Source organism: Vipera ursinii (assembly GCF_947247035.1).
Source record: "Vipera ursinii genome assembly, chromosome: Z".
Lineage (NCBI taxonomy): Eukaryota > Metazoa > Chordata > Lepidosauria > Squamata > Viperidae > Vipera > Vipera ursinii.
Genome location: NC_139517.1, coordinates 124,586,473 through 124,607,412, shown reverse-complemented (window position 1 = coordinate 124,607,412; position 20,940 = coordinate 124,586,473). Strand labels below are relative to the sequence as shown.

General features: G+C 43.2%; 1 protein-coding gene across 3 annotated transcripts in view; it reads left to right on the top strand.

Annotated features, from left to right (window-relative positions):
* OXSR1 (oxidative stress responsive kinase 1) overlaps positions 1-20,940 on the top strand; it is a 101,910-nt gene that overhangs the window by 26,395 nt on the left and 54,575 nt on the right. For all 3 annotated transcript variants that reach the window (XR_014494168.1, XM_083377000.1, XM_083376999.1), the window contains exon 4: positions 12,648-12,789. Coding sequence is in view for 2 of the 3 variants with exons in the window: in XM_083377000.1 (XP_083233126.1) it covers positions 12,648-12,789 (142 nt within the window). In the remaining variant the exon portion in view is untranslated. The remainder of the gene's footprint in view (positions 1-12,647; positions 12,790-20,940) is intronic.

Here is a 20,940-nt window from a genome sequence, read left to right as displayed (position 1 = left end):
CTGCAGGGCTGAGGGTGTTGCTTGGTTTAGAATTCCAGCAACTTCCTCCTCATTATAAACTCAATCTCGGTGTTTCTATTTTTAAAACCTGTTTCAGTGGCACTGAAGATGCCCAGTTGCAGAGAAGATGTCTAAAAGGGTTTTGGAGACCACAGAAATAACGTTTTTCCAGATAATATGTTTGCTCTGAAAAACAACCCTGTTCTCCTATATGCCTTTTTTTACCCTCTTAATGGTTTTACAATACTTTTAAATTTTAGTTCCAGCAAAGAGAACGCCTGAATGAATCGGCACAGATGGAAACATGACCCAAGAATGGTTACCACATGGAAATATCCTCCACACACCTATGTTTATTTGATTTATATTACCAAATTTCTTTCTTTTTTAACTCAAGGCAGCATAGGTAATAAAGGTAGTCCCCCAACTTACAACCGTGACTGAGCACAGAGTTGTGGAAAGTTGTGGGAGTTGCTAAGCAGATCACCTAGTGACAGCATTCGATTTTACAGTCTCTCTGTGGCAAGTCATTCTGAATTCAGCCAATACTGCAACCGTTAAGCAAATCAATTTTATTTAATGGGTGTTTTTCGCTAAAAACCAGAGTTAAACACCAGAAAACCCCCACCTCCCCCACCAAAATTTGCGACCATGTGATTATGGGGCACTGCAAATGTCCGTAAACATGAGATGGTTATCAAGCATCCGAAATGGGATTACATGTCCATGGGGTATGGGTGAGGAATTTCAAAAAAGGTACCTAGCTCTGGAGAGGTCTGTCATAACTTCAGACAGTCACTAAACGAGGATGACCTTTACTTCCCTTCTCCTATTTTTTCCACAACAATCCTGTAAAAGTGGGTTGGGCTGAAGCAGGTACTGGTCCAGAATCACCCAGTTAGTGTCCTTGTCCAAGGAAGCATTAAATTAAAACACTGCAACGTTTCTGCAAGAGCCTACTGCTAAGACAAGTCCCAACTGCAAAACTACACATCGCACTTCTTCAAACTGGTACTTTATGGTTGTGTTGGATGTCAACTCCCACAACCCTTAGCAGCTGCTGAGGGATTATGGGAACTGAGATAAAACTGCGTAAACTGTTTTTGTGTAAGCTGGGTCTTACCCACTAAAACTGAATTAACCACATGGAATTTACCGCAAAGAAAGCTGAGTAAATCCAGCATGGATTCTCTCTCTCTCTCTCTCTCTCTCTCTCTCTCTCTTTCTCTCTCTCTCTCTCTCTCTGTGTATCATCAAAAACTTTAACCAACTTACAAACTTCACTGTTACAATGTGATGCCGGTACTAATTTAAAAGATGCCAGACAAATTGATTTTGCAGCATCACTTGAACCAATCATCCACCACATTAAAGCCAACGAAGATACTAAAAACTCCATCAGACAACGAGTATCGGGTCTACTCATCAACCACAGACCCTACTATATCTTACCAAAATCAGAAATCATAGCTCTAGAGGACCTGAGAAAGGACAATTCCATCGTCATCCTCCCTGCTGATAAAGGCAGATCCACTGTAATTTTGGATAAACATGATTACAATCAGAAAATCCACGATTTACTAAATGATACAACTTCCTACCACATCATCGAAAAAGATCCAATGACATCACTCGCCAGCTGACTTAATAAGACTTTAAACAGACTCAAGAAACAAAACAAAATAAATGATGAAGACCACAGAACCACTCGACCCAGGGATACAGCCATGGCACGTTTTTATGGACTCCCCCAAATCCACAAGGTAAGAGTCCCTTTTAGACCCATTGTGTCCTTTAGGGGTACACCCACATTTGGCCTGGCAAAATGGTTAAGTCTAAAATTCCAACACTTACTTGATAATTCTACAACCTCTGTAAAATCCTCTGCAGATTTTCTAAAAAAAATTACACGCATTAAGGGTGAACGATGATGAGATCAGGATCTCATTTGACGTAGTATCTTTGTTCACCTCTATCCCTCAAAACCTCGCCATCTCTGTTCTTAAAAATCTATTACAAAGAGAAGCACCATGACAACCTGGCTCCCCCAATACAGACGACTACATCCAATTACTAGGTTTTTGCCTTCAAACTTATTTTACTTTTAATAACACCATATACGAACAAGTTAAAGGCACACCCATGGGATCACCCATATCAAGCATTATTGCTGAGGCTGTTTTGCAGAACCTTGAACAGATTTATATACCGCCCTGAGTCCTTCGGGAGAAGGGCGGTATATAAATAAAATTATTATTATTATTATTATAGTCATGTCTGATTACCAACCCAAGTTCCGGGTTAGGTATGTAGATGACACCTTTGCAGTCATAAAACGATGTGACACCACCAAATTCCTACAAAAACTCAACTCAGTACATCCGAGCATCCAATTTACAGCAGAGGAGGAAAGCAACAATTCCTTACCTTTTTTAGATGTACTGGTCCACCGACATCCAAATGGCAATCTTTCAACCACAGTTTACCGCAAAACTACTCACACTGATCGCATCTTACACTATTTAAGCAACCATCCAACTTCCCACAAAACTAGCTGCATAAGAACATTGTTCAAGAGAGTCAAAACACACTGCAGCCCAGAGACAGCTAAATCCAAGGAGAAAGCTTACCTTTAAAGGTAAAGGTAAAGGTTCCCCTGCACATGCGTGCTAATCGTTTCCGACTCTAGGGGCCGGTGCTCATCTCCGTTTCAAAGCTGAAGAGCCAGCGCTTGTCCGAGGATGTGTCCATGGTCATGTGGCCGGCATGACTAGATGCCAAAGGCACACGGAACGCTGTTACCTTTCCCACCGTAGTGGTCCCTATTTTTCTACTTGCATTTTTACGTGCTTTCGAACTGCTAGGTTGGCAGAAGCTGGGACAAGTAACAGGCGCTCACTCTGTTACGCGGCACTTGGGATTCGACCCACCAAACTGCCGACCTTCTGATCGACAAGCTCAGCGTCCTAACCCACTGAGCCACCGCGTCCCTTTACCACGTATGCAAACAAAATGGCTATCCACCTAAATTTGTCCAACGATGTTGCAAGGATAATACACCACATTCAAACCGTGATTCACAGAACACCACATCCTGGGCAACCATCCCATATATCAACGGGGGCTCTGAAGAAACTGCTAGAATCCTGGCACCATATAATATCAACATTGCGCACAGACCCAACCAAACTTTACATTCTAAAGTAATGCGCTTCAAAGAACCATTATCCAAAGACAATTTATCATCTATTATCTACAAAATCAACTGCAACAAATGCTCTTGCAATTATATCGGTGAAACATCCAAAAGACTAAAAACCAGGATACATGAACATATTCTAGCAGTTAAAAGACAAGAACAAAGCTCCCAAGTCTGGGCCGATATAGCGGAACATGGCCATACCTTTGATTTCAAAGGAGCTATAGTCATCTCTTAAGACCCCACTAAAGGTGGCCGTCTATTGAAAGAGGCTTGGTTGTCTGATAATAACTCAATTAATAGACATATCGAATTATTACCACCATACCAAACTCTGAGAAGGCATTTACAACAACACAAAACATCCAAACGCTTAAATACAATCAACAAAGACACAAACACACCACTCCACCCACCTGTCAAACACCATATCAACACAACAGATGAGATTATTATAACACAATCCATTCCAATTGAACTAAACAACAAAATTCTAACACAATAACTTGCATAACCAACACACCATCTGACGCTTCTACACATAAAGACAACACCACTTTTGACCACAACACCCAAGACACAAATCTTGCAACTTCACTAAATAACCACACACAACAAAACAAACACAAACAACAGCCAAACAACAACAGAATATTGAGACCACGATCAAAAGTGAAGTCTGTCCCACCATGCACGGTAAAACAAAAAATAACAAGCCAGATCAAACATCCCACAAAATCACTCACAACTGACAACCACAACACTTACTTTCATTCAAACACACCAAACAACCATGCAGAACAAGACAGACACACACAACAACCACACACTAAAAGAGTCTTAAGATCCGACAAGTCAAACGACACAACAGAGCCGATTTTACAGCAACCAGGCAAAGAAACACGAAGGAGGGCGAATTGCTTACACACTCCATGAGGACATCTGCTCCCTTCCACATCAGAATCAAGTCTGCGACGACTGCACGCGAGGGAACGAGATGACCTCCTTGACTCTACTTCGAATGAAGAGCCTGTCAGCCAGCGCATGACTGCATGTGGCACGACGAAACCTACGCGCCTAACAGCTGATAACGTGCCAAAGCAGCTGCTAGGCGCGACTTTTAAAAATCAACTGCTGTGATTATAAACGAGCAAGCTTGTCGTGAACAGGCCACACCCACATTCCACAATTTGAATCTTATAACTGCCATACAAGCGTATGTACTGACTCCCTTATCATTCAGCCCTTGTTCTGATGATGTCAACAGCTTGTTGACGAACGCTCAGCAATAAAGAAGAATTTTCTCTTATATCCCGAAGTTCATCATTCTTATTTTTACTAACTTCAAATGTCTACACCCGGGATTCCAGTTTTTAATTTTTTTTTTAAATGTTAATTAAATTTTTATATATTAAGTTGGAAGGGACTAGTCCAACCCACTGCTCGGGCAGGAAACCCTATACCATTTCAGACAAATGGCTGGCCAGTCTCTTCTTAAAAACTTCCAATGTTGGAGCATTCACGGCTTCTGGAGGCAGGTTGTTCCACTGGTTAATTGTTCTCACTGTCAGGAAGTTTCTCCTTAGTTCTAGGTTGCTTCTCTCCTTGACTATTTTCCATCCGTTGCTTCTTGTCCTGCTTTCAGGTGCTTTGGGGAATAGCTTGACTCCCTCTTCTTTGTGGCAGCCCCTGAGATATTGGAACACTGCTGTCATGTCACCCCTCACCCTTCTCTTCGTTAAACTACACATACCCAATTCCAGCAACCGTTCCCTATATGTTTTAGCCTCCAGTCCCCCAATCATCTTTGTTGCTCTTCTCTGTACTCTTTCTAGAGTCTCGACATCTTTTTTACATCGTGGTGACTAAAACTGGATGCAGTATTCCAGGTGTGGCCTTACCAATGCATTGTAAAGTGGTACTAGTACTTCACGTGATCTTGATTCTATTCCTCCGTTAATGCAGCCTAGCACTGTGTTGGCTTTTTTTGGCAGCTGCAGCACACTGCTGGCTCATATTGAAGTGATTGTCTACTAGGACTCCGAGATCCCTCTCACAGTTACTACTATTGAGCAAGGTACCACCTATACTATACCTATGCATTTGATTTTTCCTGCCTAAATGTAGAACCTTACTTTTTTCACAATTGAATTTCATTTTATTAGATAGCGCCCAGTGTTCGAGTCTGTCCAGATCCTCCTGTATTTTAAGCCTATCTTCTGGAGTATTGGCTATTCCTGCCAGTTTAGTGTCGTCTGCAAATTTGATGAGTTCCCCATTTATCCCTTCGTCCAAATTGTTGAGGAAGATGTTGAAGAGCACTGGGCCCAGAACAGAGCCCTGGGGCACCCCACTACACACTTCCCTCCGTGTAGATGCAGTTCCATTGAGGACCACACTCTGAGTACGGCCTGTCAGCCAGCTACGAATCCATCTGGTGGTGATGCTATCTAACCCACATTTTTTCTATCTTATCAAGTAGTAGGTTGTGATCTACTTTATCAAATGCCTTACTGAAATTGTGTGTGTGTGTGTGTGTGTGTACGCCTGTGTGTGCGCCTGCCTCCTCTACAGGCACAAATGGTACAGGGATTGGCCAATCCCAGTGGGGTGAGACGGTCATAATATGAGCCAATTGTCAAGCATCTGAATTTTGATCAGGTGACCACAGGGATGCTGCAACAGTCGTTCAGTCTGAAAAACGCTCATAAGTCCCTTTATTCGGTGCCGTTGTAACTTTCAGTAGTCAGTAAACAAACGATTGTAAGTCGAGGACTCCCTGTATTAGTTTCTAAAGTAAGATACAGGGCTGTTATCAGGACAGATCAGAAACTGTAGTTCTTAAAGTGCAAAAGCATGCAAATGCAAGTAGAGAAATAGGTACCACTTTGTTGGGGAGATAATGGCGTTCTCTGCACCTCTGCGTTGTTCTGTACCAACCTGCTACCGGCCCTGCAGCAAAAGCAGGGACAACCCCTTTACAAACGGCAAGAGGCTGGAATTAAGCCTGCCAAATTTATTAACATAAAACAGAGCAAAACAAGACACCAACCATGAAACAGGAGCTATGAAACAGGAACTATTCAAGCGGTTGCCTTCAGCAACCAGCCCTCCCACACATTCCCCTTAAATACAGTTCAGGGCGTGGCCTCTCTCTGCCTCCTTCCGAGGTGCCCCATTGCCTTCCTCTGTTTACTCCTGATTGACTGCCTCCTGCGTTGGGCGTCCTGGAACAGGGCCAGCTGTGGGTCATCTTCATCCATGCTGTCAGGCTCACACAGCTGGGTCTGCGTCGTGACCAGGTGGGAGGGGCCTGGCTGAGGGCTCTGCAGAGCCTCAAGGCCATCATCAGCAAGCTCTTCAACACCCCCCTCCTCCTCCTCTGAGTCGTCCGACCCAACTGCCGAACCCACAGGCTGACCCTGAATCACAACATGCGTATAGCCATGCTGGCCACATCACCACGGGAACGTCTAGACAACGCTGGCTTGCTTGGCTAGGAAACAGATTACCACAACTGCCTAGAGCCAGACACAACTGAACCAGGGAAACCTTTTATCTTTACCTTTTTTAAAGCTTTGAGGCATTTTAAGAGCAGATCTGCATGGAAGTTAATGAATAAATTATAATTTCAGTTAAAAATAAACTCTGGGCTTTTCCAAGTTGGATCAGGTTTTTTTTTGGAGAGATAAGACTGATGGAAGACAAACAAACAGGGTGTGCAGCTATATGAAATTTATTCTCATGTAACACACTAAGCTAATAAACTTGATTAATGGAAGGTAAAGGAAAATTGCGACTTAGGCTTGTAAAACGTGCTTTTTTAGCTCAGTTGTATTATGTATCTTGGCCGGCTGCCTCTATCTTAGCGTGCTCCAGCGATGTTCAGTTCCCATTTCTAGAAATTTAGAAGTTGGGTGATGATGGGATTTTGGCTCTTGAAGCTCATCACGTCTGGAGGTCACGAAGCTGGAAAGGCTGGTTGGGAGGAGAGTAGACACAGTCCTGCAGGCCTACCTTTACAACTGGCAATCAGGCTTTTAGGCTGAAATTGTTGTTGTTGTTAGCTGCAAAGTCTTGTCCGACCCATCGTGACCCTATGGACAATGTTCCTCTAGGACTTCCTGTCCTCTAACATCTTCTGGAGTCCATTTAAGCTCACGCCTACTGCTTCAGTGACTCCATCCAGCCACCTCATTCTCTGTCGTTGAAATTATATATATATATATATATATATATATATATATATATATATAATTGCAGTTGAGGCAGTTATTGGTGTTTTTGGCATGACCTCCTTCTGACCCAAAAGTTCTGGGTCTGACCCTGTTGTAAACACTGCCCCTGCTTTGCTTTCTTTCTAAAGTGATGCACAATTAAGCTTTCCTTCCCTCCATTTCAGAACTGAAGCCTAATTAGCAATTTTATTAATGCGTCAGATTGAATGAATTGGCCTTTTAAGGGATTCGTACGGGAGTCAGAAGTGTAAACGTTTATCTCTCTGCAAATGCTGGTTATTCACACAGCACGTGAGAAACAAAATGATGGCAGAAGAAATAAAGGGAAGGAAGGAAGGAAGGAAGGAAGGAAGGAAGGAAGGAAGGAATTTGAACTTTTCTCTTTTTGCAGCTTTAGAATATGTTTGATGCTTTGGGACTAATAATGCCTTTAATATATATGTATGTAGGTGTTTATATGTATACTAAAAACCTTCTAAAGAGCACATTTGCAACAGCTTCTTTACTCTTCCAGCATCCGAACTGGATGCTTGAAAATATCTGAAATAATCTAGAGTTGGTTTTAGTAACATATTACTGAGCCTGTTGGCAATTTCTGGAGACACTTCAGTACAGTACATAGATAACACTTATTGTGTATCTTGCCAGGTTCAAACCTCTGCTCCTTCAGAAACCGTTTCTTTACGAGGGTTTGTATGTCACTCTTGTCCAGAGAGACTCGGGTCAGCTTGCATTCTCTCCTTAAGAAGCTTAAAACAGGAAAACTAAACTACAAAGAGCACCCATCAGTAGTAAAGAAAATTATAAAGAAAAACAGGCACGATAAATATCCAGAGACACAGAGAGAGAGAATGGCTGGGTTAAAGAATGTCTTCATTCAGTGACTTCCACCCCCCCCCCCAGAATTCCCAGCAGCAAAGATTCTGGCAGGGGAATTCTGGGAGTTAAACTCTACAGATCTAGAAGTGGGCAGATTGGGGAAACACTGGATGGATAACCACCTACTTGCACAAAGGAAGTGATGTGATTCTTTTAATGCTGATGCAAATCAGTATCTGAGCCATGGCAAGTTTAAGATGTATGGACTTCAACTCTTAGAGGTTCTCAGTCAGAGAGCTGTTGAAGAATTTCGGAATATGAGTGCCACTCATCTTAAAGTTTGCCAAGGTTGGGAAATGTTGTCATAATTCCATTTTTTGTTTAGCTATTTTTCCAGCTCCTCTATATTATTTTGAAATGTAATAATTCAAGGTTGACTCAGCCTTCCATCCTTCCGAGGTAGGTAAAATGAGGACCCAGATTGTTGGGGGCAATTAAGCTGACTTTGTAATAATGCCTCTGGGTGTGTGTGAAAGCCCTAATAAGCAGGCATATACATAGAATGAAGGCTACTGCTAAGCTTGTAAGCCGCCCTGAGTCTTCAGAGAAGGGCGGGATATAAATGGAATTAAAATAAATAAATAAATAATAATAAAAAATTAGAAGCATGCATCAGATTCTAAGTTTGGTCTAATTGATATATAGATTTATATAAGGGAAGAGACTTTGCTGGCATTATTATTTTAAATAACAAATAATCCTAGGAGGAAATCAGCTACTTTCTGTAGCAGCCACAAAATACTGTAGGTAGTCCTCGCCTTACGACTGTAAGTGAACAATTACTGTCATAACCCATGATGGTCCTAAAGCAGGTCATCATGTGACTGACCTAATTTTGCAACCTTTTTTAGCTGCTGTCGTTAAGCAAACACTGGCCCTTAAGTGAACCTATTAATCCGTACAGTCCAGTTTTTGCTGGAAACCGGAAGTAAATACTGGTTTTTGACAAAAAAAACATTGTAAGTTACAGTCATATGATTCAGCTGTAAACATGAGCCAATTGCGGAGCACCCAAAATACAATCAGGTCACCATAGAGTGGTTAGCTGTTAGAATTTTCTGGCATAACTTTAAAAAGTCATTAAATGACCAGTCATAAATTGTAGACTACCTGTGTTCTCAAGTCCCTTTTGCACCCACTTTCGTTCCATTAATAAGGGTAGTCCTCAAGTTATCACCACAGTTGTGTTCAGAATTTGTGTTGCTAAGTGAAACACTTGCTAAGTGAATTTTGCCCCATTTTACGACTTTTCTTGCCACAGTTGTTTTAGTGAATCACTGGAGTTACTAAGTTAGTAACATGGTTGTTAAGTGAATCTGGCTTCCCCATTGACTTTGTCAGAAGGGCGCAAAAGGGGATCATGTGACCCTGGGACACTGACCGTCATAATTATGAGTCACCTGCCAAGTGTCTGAATTTTGATCCTGTGACCATGGGAATGCTGCAAAGGTTGTAAGTGTGAAAAACAGTCATGTCACTTTTTCAGTGCCACTGTAACTTTGAATGGTCCCTAAATGAACATGTGCAATTTTTGGACCTAATATACATCAGTTTGTTTTGAACCAATAAGTAGGTTAATTACCTGGTCAGTGTTTTTATGAAGCAAATTAATCTGTAGTGGAAAAGATCTTGAAAGTACAATTTTTGGAAGAAGTCAGAAAACAGCTTTAAACCATGCAAAATATCCTTGTCATAGGTCTATTTTCAATTGGGTATTCTTAGGCTGTCACTTGAGCTTAAGCAGCCATCAAGATAATTACTTTTAAGTCTTAATTTTCAATAAGGCGTAGTTGAATGGATTTTAGTTGTCAGGTCACCGATAACAAGCCTGAACATGCTTCCTCCTGCACCCTGCGGCTTTAACTGAGTACCTCAACAACATAAAATCTGTACCTTTTCTTCTGAATTTGGCTGTGGTTGCAAGTTTTCTGGTTTTGAGTTTAGGGCTTTAATATAAAAAAAAATAAAATAAACCAGTTTTGAAGACGGTGATTTAGCTTGCAAAATCTTTTAGCAAACCTGCTTACTATTAAGAATGTTTGATTTAGGAGTAGTAATGGTGGCTCAGTGGGTTAGGATGCTGAGCTTGTCGATCAGAAGTTCGGCAGTTTGGTGGGTCGAATCCCGAGTGCCGCGTAGCAGAGTGAGCGCCTGTTACTTGTCCCAGCTTCTGCCAACCTAGCAGTTCAAAAGCACGTAAAAATGCAAGTAGAAAAATAGGGACCACTACGGTGGGAAGGTAACAGCGTTCCGTGTGCCTTTGGCGTCTAGTCATGCCGGCCACATGACCACGGAGACATCCTCGGACAAGCGCTGGCTCTTCGGCTTTGAAACGGAGATGAGCACCGGCCCCTGGAGTCGGAAATGACTAGCACGCATGTGCGGGGGAAGCTTTACCTTTACCTTTAATGGTAAATTTATTATGTCAAAATAAACAGATTACAGCAGTGGTATGTCTAAACAATGCAAGCTGTGTCATCCCTAAATATTAGAAAAAGGTGAAAGGTTTAGTAAATTAGTGAATGTTGCCTAATCTCTCTGGATTAGAAATATTTAAATTTCACATTGAAAAGTTGAGAAGGGTATTTTTCTTTTTCAGCCTGGCATTCATCTAAACATTCCCTCTTCCTGTGCTGTCCAGTTGTTTGAGAGTAAGTGCTGGGTAAAGCCTTACAATGCCGTTTTCAAATTTATTTATTTATTTGATTTGATTTGTATACCGCCCTTCTCCCAAAGGACTCAGGGCGGTGAACAGGGCCATAAATACCAAAATACCCAAAATACAAAAATTAAAAACAAATTAAACCCTAGTGCCCAAATGCAAAAAATAAATTACATTAAAACAATAATTAAAACCAAAACCCATCAGACCAGGCCGGCTTGTTCAAACAAATAGGTTTTTAGATCACGTCGGAAGGAGCGAAGGTCGGGAGCCATCCGGAGCTCAACCGGTAAACGGTTCCACAGGTCAGGCGCACCCACAGAGAATGCCCTCCCCCTGGGGGCCACCAGACGGCATTCTCCGACCGGCAGCACCCTGAGGAGGCCCTCTCTGTGGGAGCGCACTGGGCAGAGGGAAGTTGATGCCGGCCGCAGGTGCTCCCTAAGGTACTCCGGACCCATGCCATGTTTCTGATTCCCTATACAAAGAGTAAATGTGGGTTTGAGGTCCTTGCAACTTGAGATCCATGTTACCCATATCTTTACTAAGCTATCACTCGGCTTGTTTGATTCTGGTTTAGGGAAACCATGAATCCAGCTGTTGAACAGGTATTCCTTGACTTATGACCACAACTGGGATCAGAATTTCCAAGGCCAAGCAAGGTGGTTGGCTAACTGAGTCATGGCCTGATTCTCTGATCTTTTTGATTACGGGACTGAAGACTAAAACGTGAAGAATGGTGGCAGAAATTTGGTATGTCTAGCAACTAGACTCTAGTTTAATGAGAAAAAGGACTAGGGGTGACATGAGTAGAAAGAGTGCAGAGAGGAGCAACAACGATGATCAGGGGACAGGAGGCTAAAACATATAAGGAACGGCTGCTGGAATTGGGTATGTCTAGTTTAATGAAGAAAAGGAGGAGGGGTGACGTGATAGCAGCCTTCCAATATCTCAGGGGCTGCCCCAAAGAAGAGGGAGTCAAGCTATTCTCCAAAGCGCCTGAAGGCAGGACAAGAAGCAACGAATGGAAACTAACCAAAGAGAGAAGCAACCTGGAACTAAGGAGAAATTTATGATGTGAGAACAATTAATCAGTGGAACAGTTTGCTTCCAGAAGTTGTGGATTCTCCATCACTGGAAGTTTGTAAGAAAAGACTGGACAGCCATTTGTCTGAAATGTTCTAGAGTTTCCTGCTGAGCAGCAGGTTGGACTAGAAGACCTCCAAGGTCCCTTTCAATTCTGTTATACTGTTAAGTCAATTGTATGGGTATTAAAAGAATCCAGCTTCACTCACTGACTTTACTCATCAGAAGTTGGCTGAAAAGGTTGCAAATAACAATCACGTGACTGCAGGACACCATAAATAAAAAATGCATGCGGATTCTAAACAACCAAATTTTGATCACTTGACTGGGTGTGTATGCTGTGAAGGTCTTAAGTGAGAGGTCTGCTTTTGTGTCACTTTTCAGTGCTGTTGTAACTTCTAATGGTCGCTGAACAAATTGAGGACTATCTGTAGTTTATGAACCACCATTTGATTTATTGAAGCCTGCTTCAATAAATAGGTAGTTAAAATCAGCAACGGCATCAAATTTGATATCAGAGAAAAATTATCAGGATAATCTTCTTTCTTCCACTTAATAAAGCCTTTTCTTCTTATCTACACAGGTTCTGTTCTGGATGTGATCAAGCACATTGTAGCCAAAGGGGAACATAAGAATGGAGTCCTGGATGAACCTGTAATAGCCACAATCCTCAAAGAGGTTTTGGAAGGATTGGAGTACCTGCATAAAAATGGGCAAATCCACAGGTGGGTTTCTGATGCATTGCTTCAGATGGTTGATGCTCAGGTTGATGCTTCCATGTTTTTCCTAACCATGAAGAATCGGAGCTCCGACTTTCCATCTACCATCTCCCCCACACGTTTCCCTGTTTGTCTGGTGTTAATCCCTGCTTATCTGGGAATTGCCTGCTGGAGACAATGTGTCTTTTTGTTTCCTTTCTAGGTTTTTAATTGCCTCCTTTGAACGGTGTGTAAATGTGGTTTATTTCTGTGTGCTTATTTATGACTGAAGACATTGAATGACTTCTGCCAGTAAGGGAACAGGAACTCAAGCAGGATTGACAACTGCCAGTCAAAGAGCCTTGTTAAACTCTGGTTGCAAAACTATCAGGAAGGATCTGGTGGTAACCTTTCCTCACTAACACGTTGTATGAAAAGGGCCCACAATTTCTTGAGGTTGCAGTATCCTCCATCGGATGCGTTTCTGATTGGCTGCCAGTTGTGGGATTCATGACTGACAAGCGGTCCCTTTTCATCGAATGCCAGTCTCTTTATGATCAGCAAGGCTGAACCTTAAGTCTGGCAACCTTAAGAAAGAATGACGTTTAAAACTGTGCCTTGCAGCAGCCTCTCTCAGTCTGAAAACCACATGGTTTGGGTTGCTAGGGAGGCTGGAAAATCTTGGAGCTGTGGACTTCCTTCATTGGAAAAAAAAAGGAAAGCGATTCTTTAAAGCAGAAGACCCTGTACCATTTCAGACGAACGGTTGCCCAGTCTCTTCTTAAGAACTTCTCTTGTTGGAGTGCCTGTAGTTTCTGGAGGCAAGTCGTTCCACTGATTAATTGTTCTCACTGTCAGGAAATTTCTTTTTAGTTCTAGGTTGGTTCTCGCCTTTGTTAACTTCCATTCATTGCTGCTTTTCCTGCCTTACCTCCCCCCCCCCACACACAAACACACTTGGAGAATACCTTTTTTGTGGCAGCCCCTTAGATATTGGAACACTGCTATCATGTCACCCCCTGGTCCTTTTCATCAAACTAGACATAACAGAGTCACAGAAATATCTGAAAAATACGGCTTGAAGCTTAACACCTCAAAAACCAAGATCATGGTCGTCAGCAAACAACCCGTTCATTTACCACCAATAAATTCGGAAGGAATACCATTTGAAAAAGTTGAAAGGATCACACACCTCGGTTCCAATTTATTTATTTATTTATTTTAATCCCATTTATATCCCGCCCTTCTCTGAAGACTCAGGGCAGCTTACAATCTAAGCACAAATCAAATGTGCTTAGCAGTAGCCTTCATTCTATGTATATGCCTGCTTATTAGGGCTTTCACACACACACCCAAACGGCATTATTACAAAGTCAGCTTATTGCCCCCAACAATCTGGGTCCTCATTTTACCTACCTCGGAAGGATGGAAGGCCGAGTCAACCTTGAGCCTGGTGGGACTCGAACCTGCGCTAATTGCAGGCAGCTGGTGTTACTTAAGGAGGCATTAGCCCACTGCTCCACCAAGGCTCTTACATGAAAGGTGGGACATGACCACTGAAGTAAAGACAAGGATAGAGAAAGCTCGAATAGCATTCTTCAAAAATGAAAAAGGTCTTCTGCAGTCACGACATAAGCCTAAGATTGAACATCAGGCTTGTTGGGGTTATTTTATTTTTGTTTTTTTAACTTTTCTGGGGGTTTTTAGTGTTGTATTTATACTGTTTTAATTAGGGCAATTTGTTTAATCTTTTTTTAATGTTTGTATTCACTATTTTATTCTGCCCTGTGAACCGCACTGAGTCCTCAGGGAGAAGGGCGGTATATAAATGTTATTAAATTAAATTAAATTAAATTAAATTGTCAGATGTTATATTTTTTCTGTCCTGCTCTATGGAGTGGAGAGTTGGTCTCTTAAGAGAAGGCCACCTGAAGAGACTAGAAGCATTTGAAATGTGGATTTACAGGCGGCTGTTACATATAAGCTGGGTTGATAAGATCGGAAATGAGGGGGTGATAACCCGCCTGGAAAAGCCAATGGAAATCATCAAAACAATTTAAAAAATGAAAGTTAGAATATTTCGGACCTGTGATGTGACACCCAGAAAAATATGGCCTACTCCATTTAATCCTCCAGGGAAAGATTGAAGGCAAACGAGGTCCAGGCAGAAGAAGAACATCATGGCTTCAAAATCTAAGGGACTGGTTTGGACAAAACTCAGCTGCACTTTTTCGTGCAGCTACTGATAAAAACAGGATCGCCAACGTCCAATCGCCAATCGCACAACAAGAAGAAGACATAATGCGATTCTTGCAACCGTTCTTCATATGTTTTAGCCTCCAGTCCCCTAATCATCTTTGTTGCTCTTCTCTGCACTCTTTTTAAAGTCTTTTTTATATGGTGGTGACCAAAACATGATACAATATTTCAAGTATGTTTTTACCAAGACATTGTAAGACACTGCCCTTGGTGGGGCACTGGTTAGAAGGCGTTATTGCAGACTTACTCACTGCCCACTGCCAGCAGTTCGATCTTGATGGGGCTCAAGGTTGACTCAGCCTTCCATCCTTCCGAGACCGGTAAAATGAGGACCCAGATTGTTTTGGGGAGGGGGGCAAGATGCTGACTCTGTAAACCTCTTAGAGAAGGCTATAAAGCACTCTGTTCTCCATGGGAGGCACTGTAAGGCACCGTCAACCATAAGTCTAAGTGCTATTGCTAGTGACACCACGTGATCTTGATTCTATCTCTCTGTTAATGCAGCATTGGACTGTGTTGACTTTTTTGGCCGCTGCAGCACACTGCTGGCTCATATTTAAGTGATTGTCCAATAGGACTTCAAGATCCCTCTCACAGTTGCTACTATTGAGCAAGGTACCCCCCCTATACTATGCCTGTGCATTTGGTTTTTCTTGCCTAAATGTAGAGCTTTACTTTTTTCACCCTTGAATTTCATTTTGTTAGATAGCGCCCAGTGTTCAAGTCTGTCCAGATCCTTCTGTATCTTAAGCCTGTCTTCTGGAGTGTTGGCTATTCCTGCCAGCTTGGTGTCATCTGCAAATTTGATGTTCCCCCTCATCCAAATCATTGATGAAGATGTTGAAGAGCATTGGGCCCAGAAAAGAGCCTTGGGGTACCTCACTGCATACTTCTGTCTATGCAAATGCAGTTCCATTAAAGACTGCACTTGTGAGTGTGGCTGGTCAATCAGTGTGGTCTTTTTAGCCTTTTGATTGTCTCTTTTAAACAGTATGTAAATGTGATTTATCTGTATGTGCCTGTTAAGGGCTGATTTGTTTGACTGACAGTACCCAGAAATTCTGTAGCATTTTTGGACTTAGCTTGGTCTAAGATGCTCACAGTTTCGCAGTTGAATGAAACTGTCATAAAATCTGTCCAAGTTTTTATTAGATGTTTTTTTTCTTGATTTGTTGTTTTGCAAGTATAGGAATAGAATCTTCTAAGATTGAAAGTAGCATTTCTTGGGTCCTGAGATGTTGACAAGATGGATCACAAGATGGATGTTTTTTGTTGCCTTATCATAAGATTGTTAACAACAACAATTGCCATTGTTAACTGTTGTGTGTTATTCATTACCTGCTGTGTGGCATTCTTTTTCTGCTCGTCCTCCATCAGTAGATTACTTGCTTACATACTTCCTCACTTGCTTTGGGGATCATAAAAGGAGAAATGAATGAATGAAAAGGATGAATAAAATGTGCCATGAGAAGATTAAGGCATCAGAACACAGAGCCTCACTTGTGCTCTCTTGCTACTGATTCAAGACCACAACATGCTGGAACTGAATTGAAACTTGATATTGATTGACAGCACTGCTGTCGCCAAAAAAGTGAAATCTAAAATTGGTACAGTTAAAGGACTTAACAAGGGATCACTTCCTTCCGAACTTTGATCCTATAAGAACAGGTTTCCCTCTTAGGTGAGAGTGACATTCTTCCTCATCTCAGCTCCGAATTCCCTCTTTTCTTCTTTAGAGTTGAACATCTCTCTGAAATTGAGCCCCTGTAATAAAATAACAGAATAATGTGCTTGGCAACCAATACCGGTATGTATTTACGATGGTTGCAATGTCCAGGGGTCATGTAATTGCCAATTGTGACCTTCCCAACCAGATTCCAACAATAACAATAACAGGAGTTGGAAGGGACTTTTGAGGTCATCTAGTCCAGCCCCCCTGCTCAGGCAGGAAACCCTATACCATTTCAGACAAATGGCTGTCCAATCTCTTCTTAAAAACCTCCAGTGTTGGAGCACCCACAACTTCTGGAGGCGGGTTGTTCCACTGGTTAATTGTTCACACTGTTAGGAAATTTCTGCTTAATTCTGTGTTGGATTTCTCTTTGATAATCTACCATCCATTGCTTCTTGTCCTTCCTTCTGGTGCTTTAAAGAATAGGTTAACTACCTCTTTTTGTGGCAGCCCCTGAAATACTGCTATCATGTCACCCCTAGTCCTTCTTTTCATTAAACCAGACATAACACAATTCTTGCAACCATTCTTACTATGTTTTAGCCTTCAGCCTTCCATTCATCTTGGTTGCTCTTTTCTTCATTATTTCTAGAGCCTCAACATCTTTTTTTATATTGTGGCCACCAAACTGGATACAGTATTCCAAGTGTGGTCTTATCAAGGCATGATAAAGTGGTATTAATACTTCACCTGATTTTGATTCTATTCCTCTGTTAATGCAGAACTGTGTTGGCTTTTTTGGCAGCTGCAGCACACGGCTGGCTCCTATTTAAGTGATTGTCCACTAGGACTCCGAGATCCTTCACTTAGTTATCACTATTGAGGCAGGTACCCCCTATACTATACCTCTGGATTTGGTTTTTCTTGCCTAAAGGTAGAATCTTATTTTTCTCTACATTGAATTTCATTTTGTTAGATAGGGCCCAAGTCTATATCTTGAGCCTATCTTCCAGGGGTTGGCTATTCTTGCCAACAAAGGATCCAGCACTGTGTTCCTTAGACAAGCTTCAAAGATACATCCTAAGTGTTGCCTCTTAAAGCATCACAGAAGATGAGAAAGTCTGTCTTGAAAGTGTCCAATTGGCAAAGAGGCCGTCTTCACTGACAGCCCTAAGACAAGAACAGATTATAACCCCATTTGTTGAATAAACCATAATGCCTTGATTTGCACATTGCGCCAACTTCTAAAGAAACTACATCTTGAGTTAGAACATAATTTGAATTGATGTGTAACAATTGTGGCCTTGGGGGGGTGTTCTTCTAAACCAGGGCTTTTCAACCTTTTCAGAGATTTTTACCAACTTTAGGATATGGCAGTATTTTGAGTACCACCAGTCGCCTAGCAGGTGGGTGTGGCCTGTTCAACGCCACGCACTGGACACAGCTGACTTAAGACAGCTGGGTCCGAACGGAACAAGTCACACTGGGTGGCTAACTCGATGTGGGGATAATTTGGTGCACCACAAACTCCCTGCCAACTGCTAGCAGGCAAGCACATGTGTGCCACACACACACACACACACACACACACACTGCATTCCAGGTTTGGGGATTTTTATCCACAGAGGGAGGAGAGGGCCTTGTCCTCAAGCCCAGGCAAGGATTTGTAGTTTGCTAGCTCAGATGTGGATACAAATTTCCAAGCTTGGAGTGTGTGTGTGTGTGTGTGTGTGTGTGTGTGTGTAACACGCTAAAAAGTTCTTTTTCCAATCTCACACATCGTTGGTGTTTCCCTGTCCAGTGCATAAGTCCATGTACTTCCCTTCCCTTCCCTGTCTCACAACTCACTCCTTTGATTTTCAGACACATGTTTCTCACATAAGCTCCTTAAAAAAACCCCTCAAGGTATGCTGTAATTAGCAGGAAAAATAAACCTAGCACTCCTGAATTCATTCCCCAAAGAGGAAAGGAAAATTTGCAGCCTGCAAGTTGCTAGCAAAGTCGTCAAACAACATAGTTATTGCTGCTGGAGGCAAGAATAAATAAAGACTCGATTTTGTAGCTCTCTCCTGTTACTACATCCTCTTACTTCCAAAATGTGGCCTTGGGTTGAACAAGGGGCTAGGCTAAAATCCAGCTGAGTACTTTGCAGCCAGGTGTTCAGTACAGACCTTGCCAATGTGATTTAAATAGCCCAGGAAGGGATAGGAAAACCCGAGGAAAACTTGGCAATCAATAAACTACAACTAAAGAGAAACTTCTTAATAGCGAGAACAATTAACCAGAGGAACGGCTTGTCTTCAGAAGTTGTGGGTGCTTCATCACTGGAGGTTTTTAAGAAGAGACTGGACAGCCATTTGCCTGGAATGGTATAGAGCAGGGGTAGGCAACCTCGGCTCTTTTATGACTCATGGACTTCAACTCCCAGAATTCCTGAGCCAGCCATGCTGAGGAGAAAGAGAGAGGTTTCCAAGCTGAGCATGCTTGGCCCCCCACCTGCCTCCTTTGCTCATAGCTCGGCCAGTGCCATGGTGGAAGCCTGGGAAAAGGCAGCCACAGAAGCACTCGACCGAGTTGTACCCATGCGGCCCCTGACCCGTTGCAGATCCCAGTGGGCTCCATGGTTTTCTATGGAGCTCCGGGAGATGAAACGGCAGAGACGGGGCCTAGAGAGCTGTTGGAGATCCAGCCGACCCGAATCCGACCGATCGCGACTAAGGTCCTTTATGAGGTCTTATCTCGCGGCGCTAAGGAGGGCAAGGTCTAATTACTATGCTGCCCTTATCGCGTCCGCAGATAATTGCCCGACCGCCCTGTTTAGGGTGACCCGCTCCCTCCTTAATCTAGAGGTGAAGGAGGATCCCTTGCAGGGTCGTGCTGAGGAATTTAGCCAACATCTGCTGGACAAAATCGCTCGGATCCGGACCAGTCTGGATTCCAACTGGGCAGAGTCTGACGATGAGAACATGGACAGTCTTGTTGATGTTATCTGGGAAGAGTTCGATCCTGTGACTCTGGACGAGGTAGAAAGGATCATGAGGAAGCTAAGCTCCACTACATCCTTATTGGACCCGTGCCCCTCTTGGCTGGTTTATTCGGCTTGGGATGGGACACGAGGCTGGATCCATGCAGTGGTAACTGCTTCATTGAAAGAGGGCAGTTTCCCCACAGCCTTGAAAGAGGCGGTGGTGAGACCCCTCCTCAAAAAGCCTTCCCTGGACCCAGCTGTTTTAAACAACTTTCGCCCGGTCTCCAACCTTCGCTTTCTTGCGAAGGTTGTTGAGAGCGTAGTGGCACATCAGCTTCCTCTGTTCCTAGAAGATACTGATTATCTAGACCCGTACCAATCGGGTTTCAGGCCCGGACACAGCACGGAGACGGCATTGGTCGCTCTGATGAATGATCTCTGGCGGGCTCGGGACAGGGGTCATTCCTCTGTCCTGGTCCTATTAGACCTCTCTGCGGCTTTTGATACCATCGACCATGGTATCTTACTTCGGCGTCTCAGGAGATTGGGAGTGGGAGGCACTGTTCTTCAGTGGTTCTCCTCCTACCTTCTGGAACGTTCACAGTGGGTGTTGGCGGGTGACCAGAGTTCGACCCCGAGGCCTCTCATTTATGGAGTTCCTCAGGGGTCGGTCCTCTCACCTCTCCTGTTTAACATCTATATGAAGCCGCTAGGTGAGATCATCCGTGGTTTTGGAGTGGGCTATCATCAGTATGCTGATGACACCCAGCTTTTCATCTCAACCCCAAACCACATCAGTGATGCCCTTGACGTGATGTCCCGTTGCCTGGAAGTGGTCCAGGAATGGATGGGGAGGAACAGGCTTCAACTCAACCCGGACAAGACTGAATGGCTGTACATACCGGCATGTCAGGATATTCAGAGTATTCCATCCCTTAATATTGGGGGCGAGTTACTGCCCCCCGTAGATAGGGCTCGCAACCTGGGTGTCCTCCTAGATTCACAGCTCTCCTTAGAAGATCACATAGGAGCTGTGACTAGGGGGGCTTTCACTCAGGTTCGCCTGGTGCGCCAGCTACGACCCTATCTGGACCTGGATGCCTTACGTACAGTCACCCATGCACTTGTGACCTCTCGTCTTGACTACTGCAACGCTCTTTACATGGGGCTGCCCTTGAGAATCACTCGGAAGCTTCAGCTGGTACAGAGTGCAGCTGCACGGACGCTTTAGGGGGCTCCCCGATACTCCCATATTACACCTCTGCTTCGTGAGCTGCAC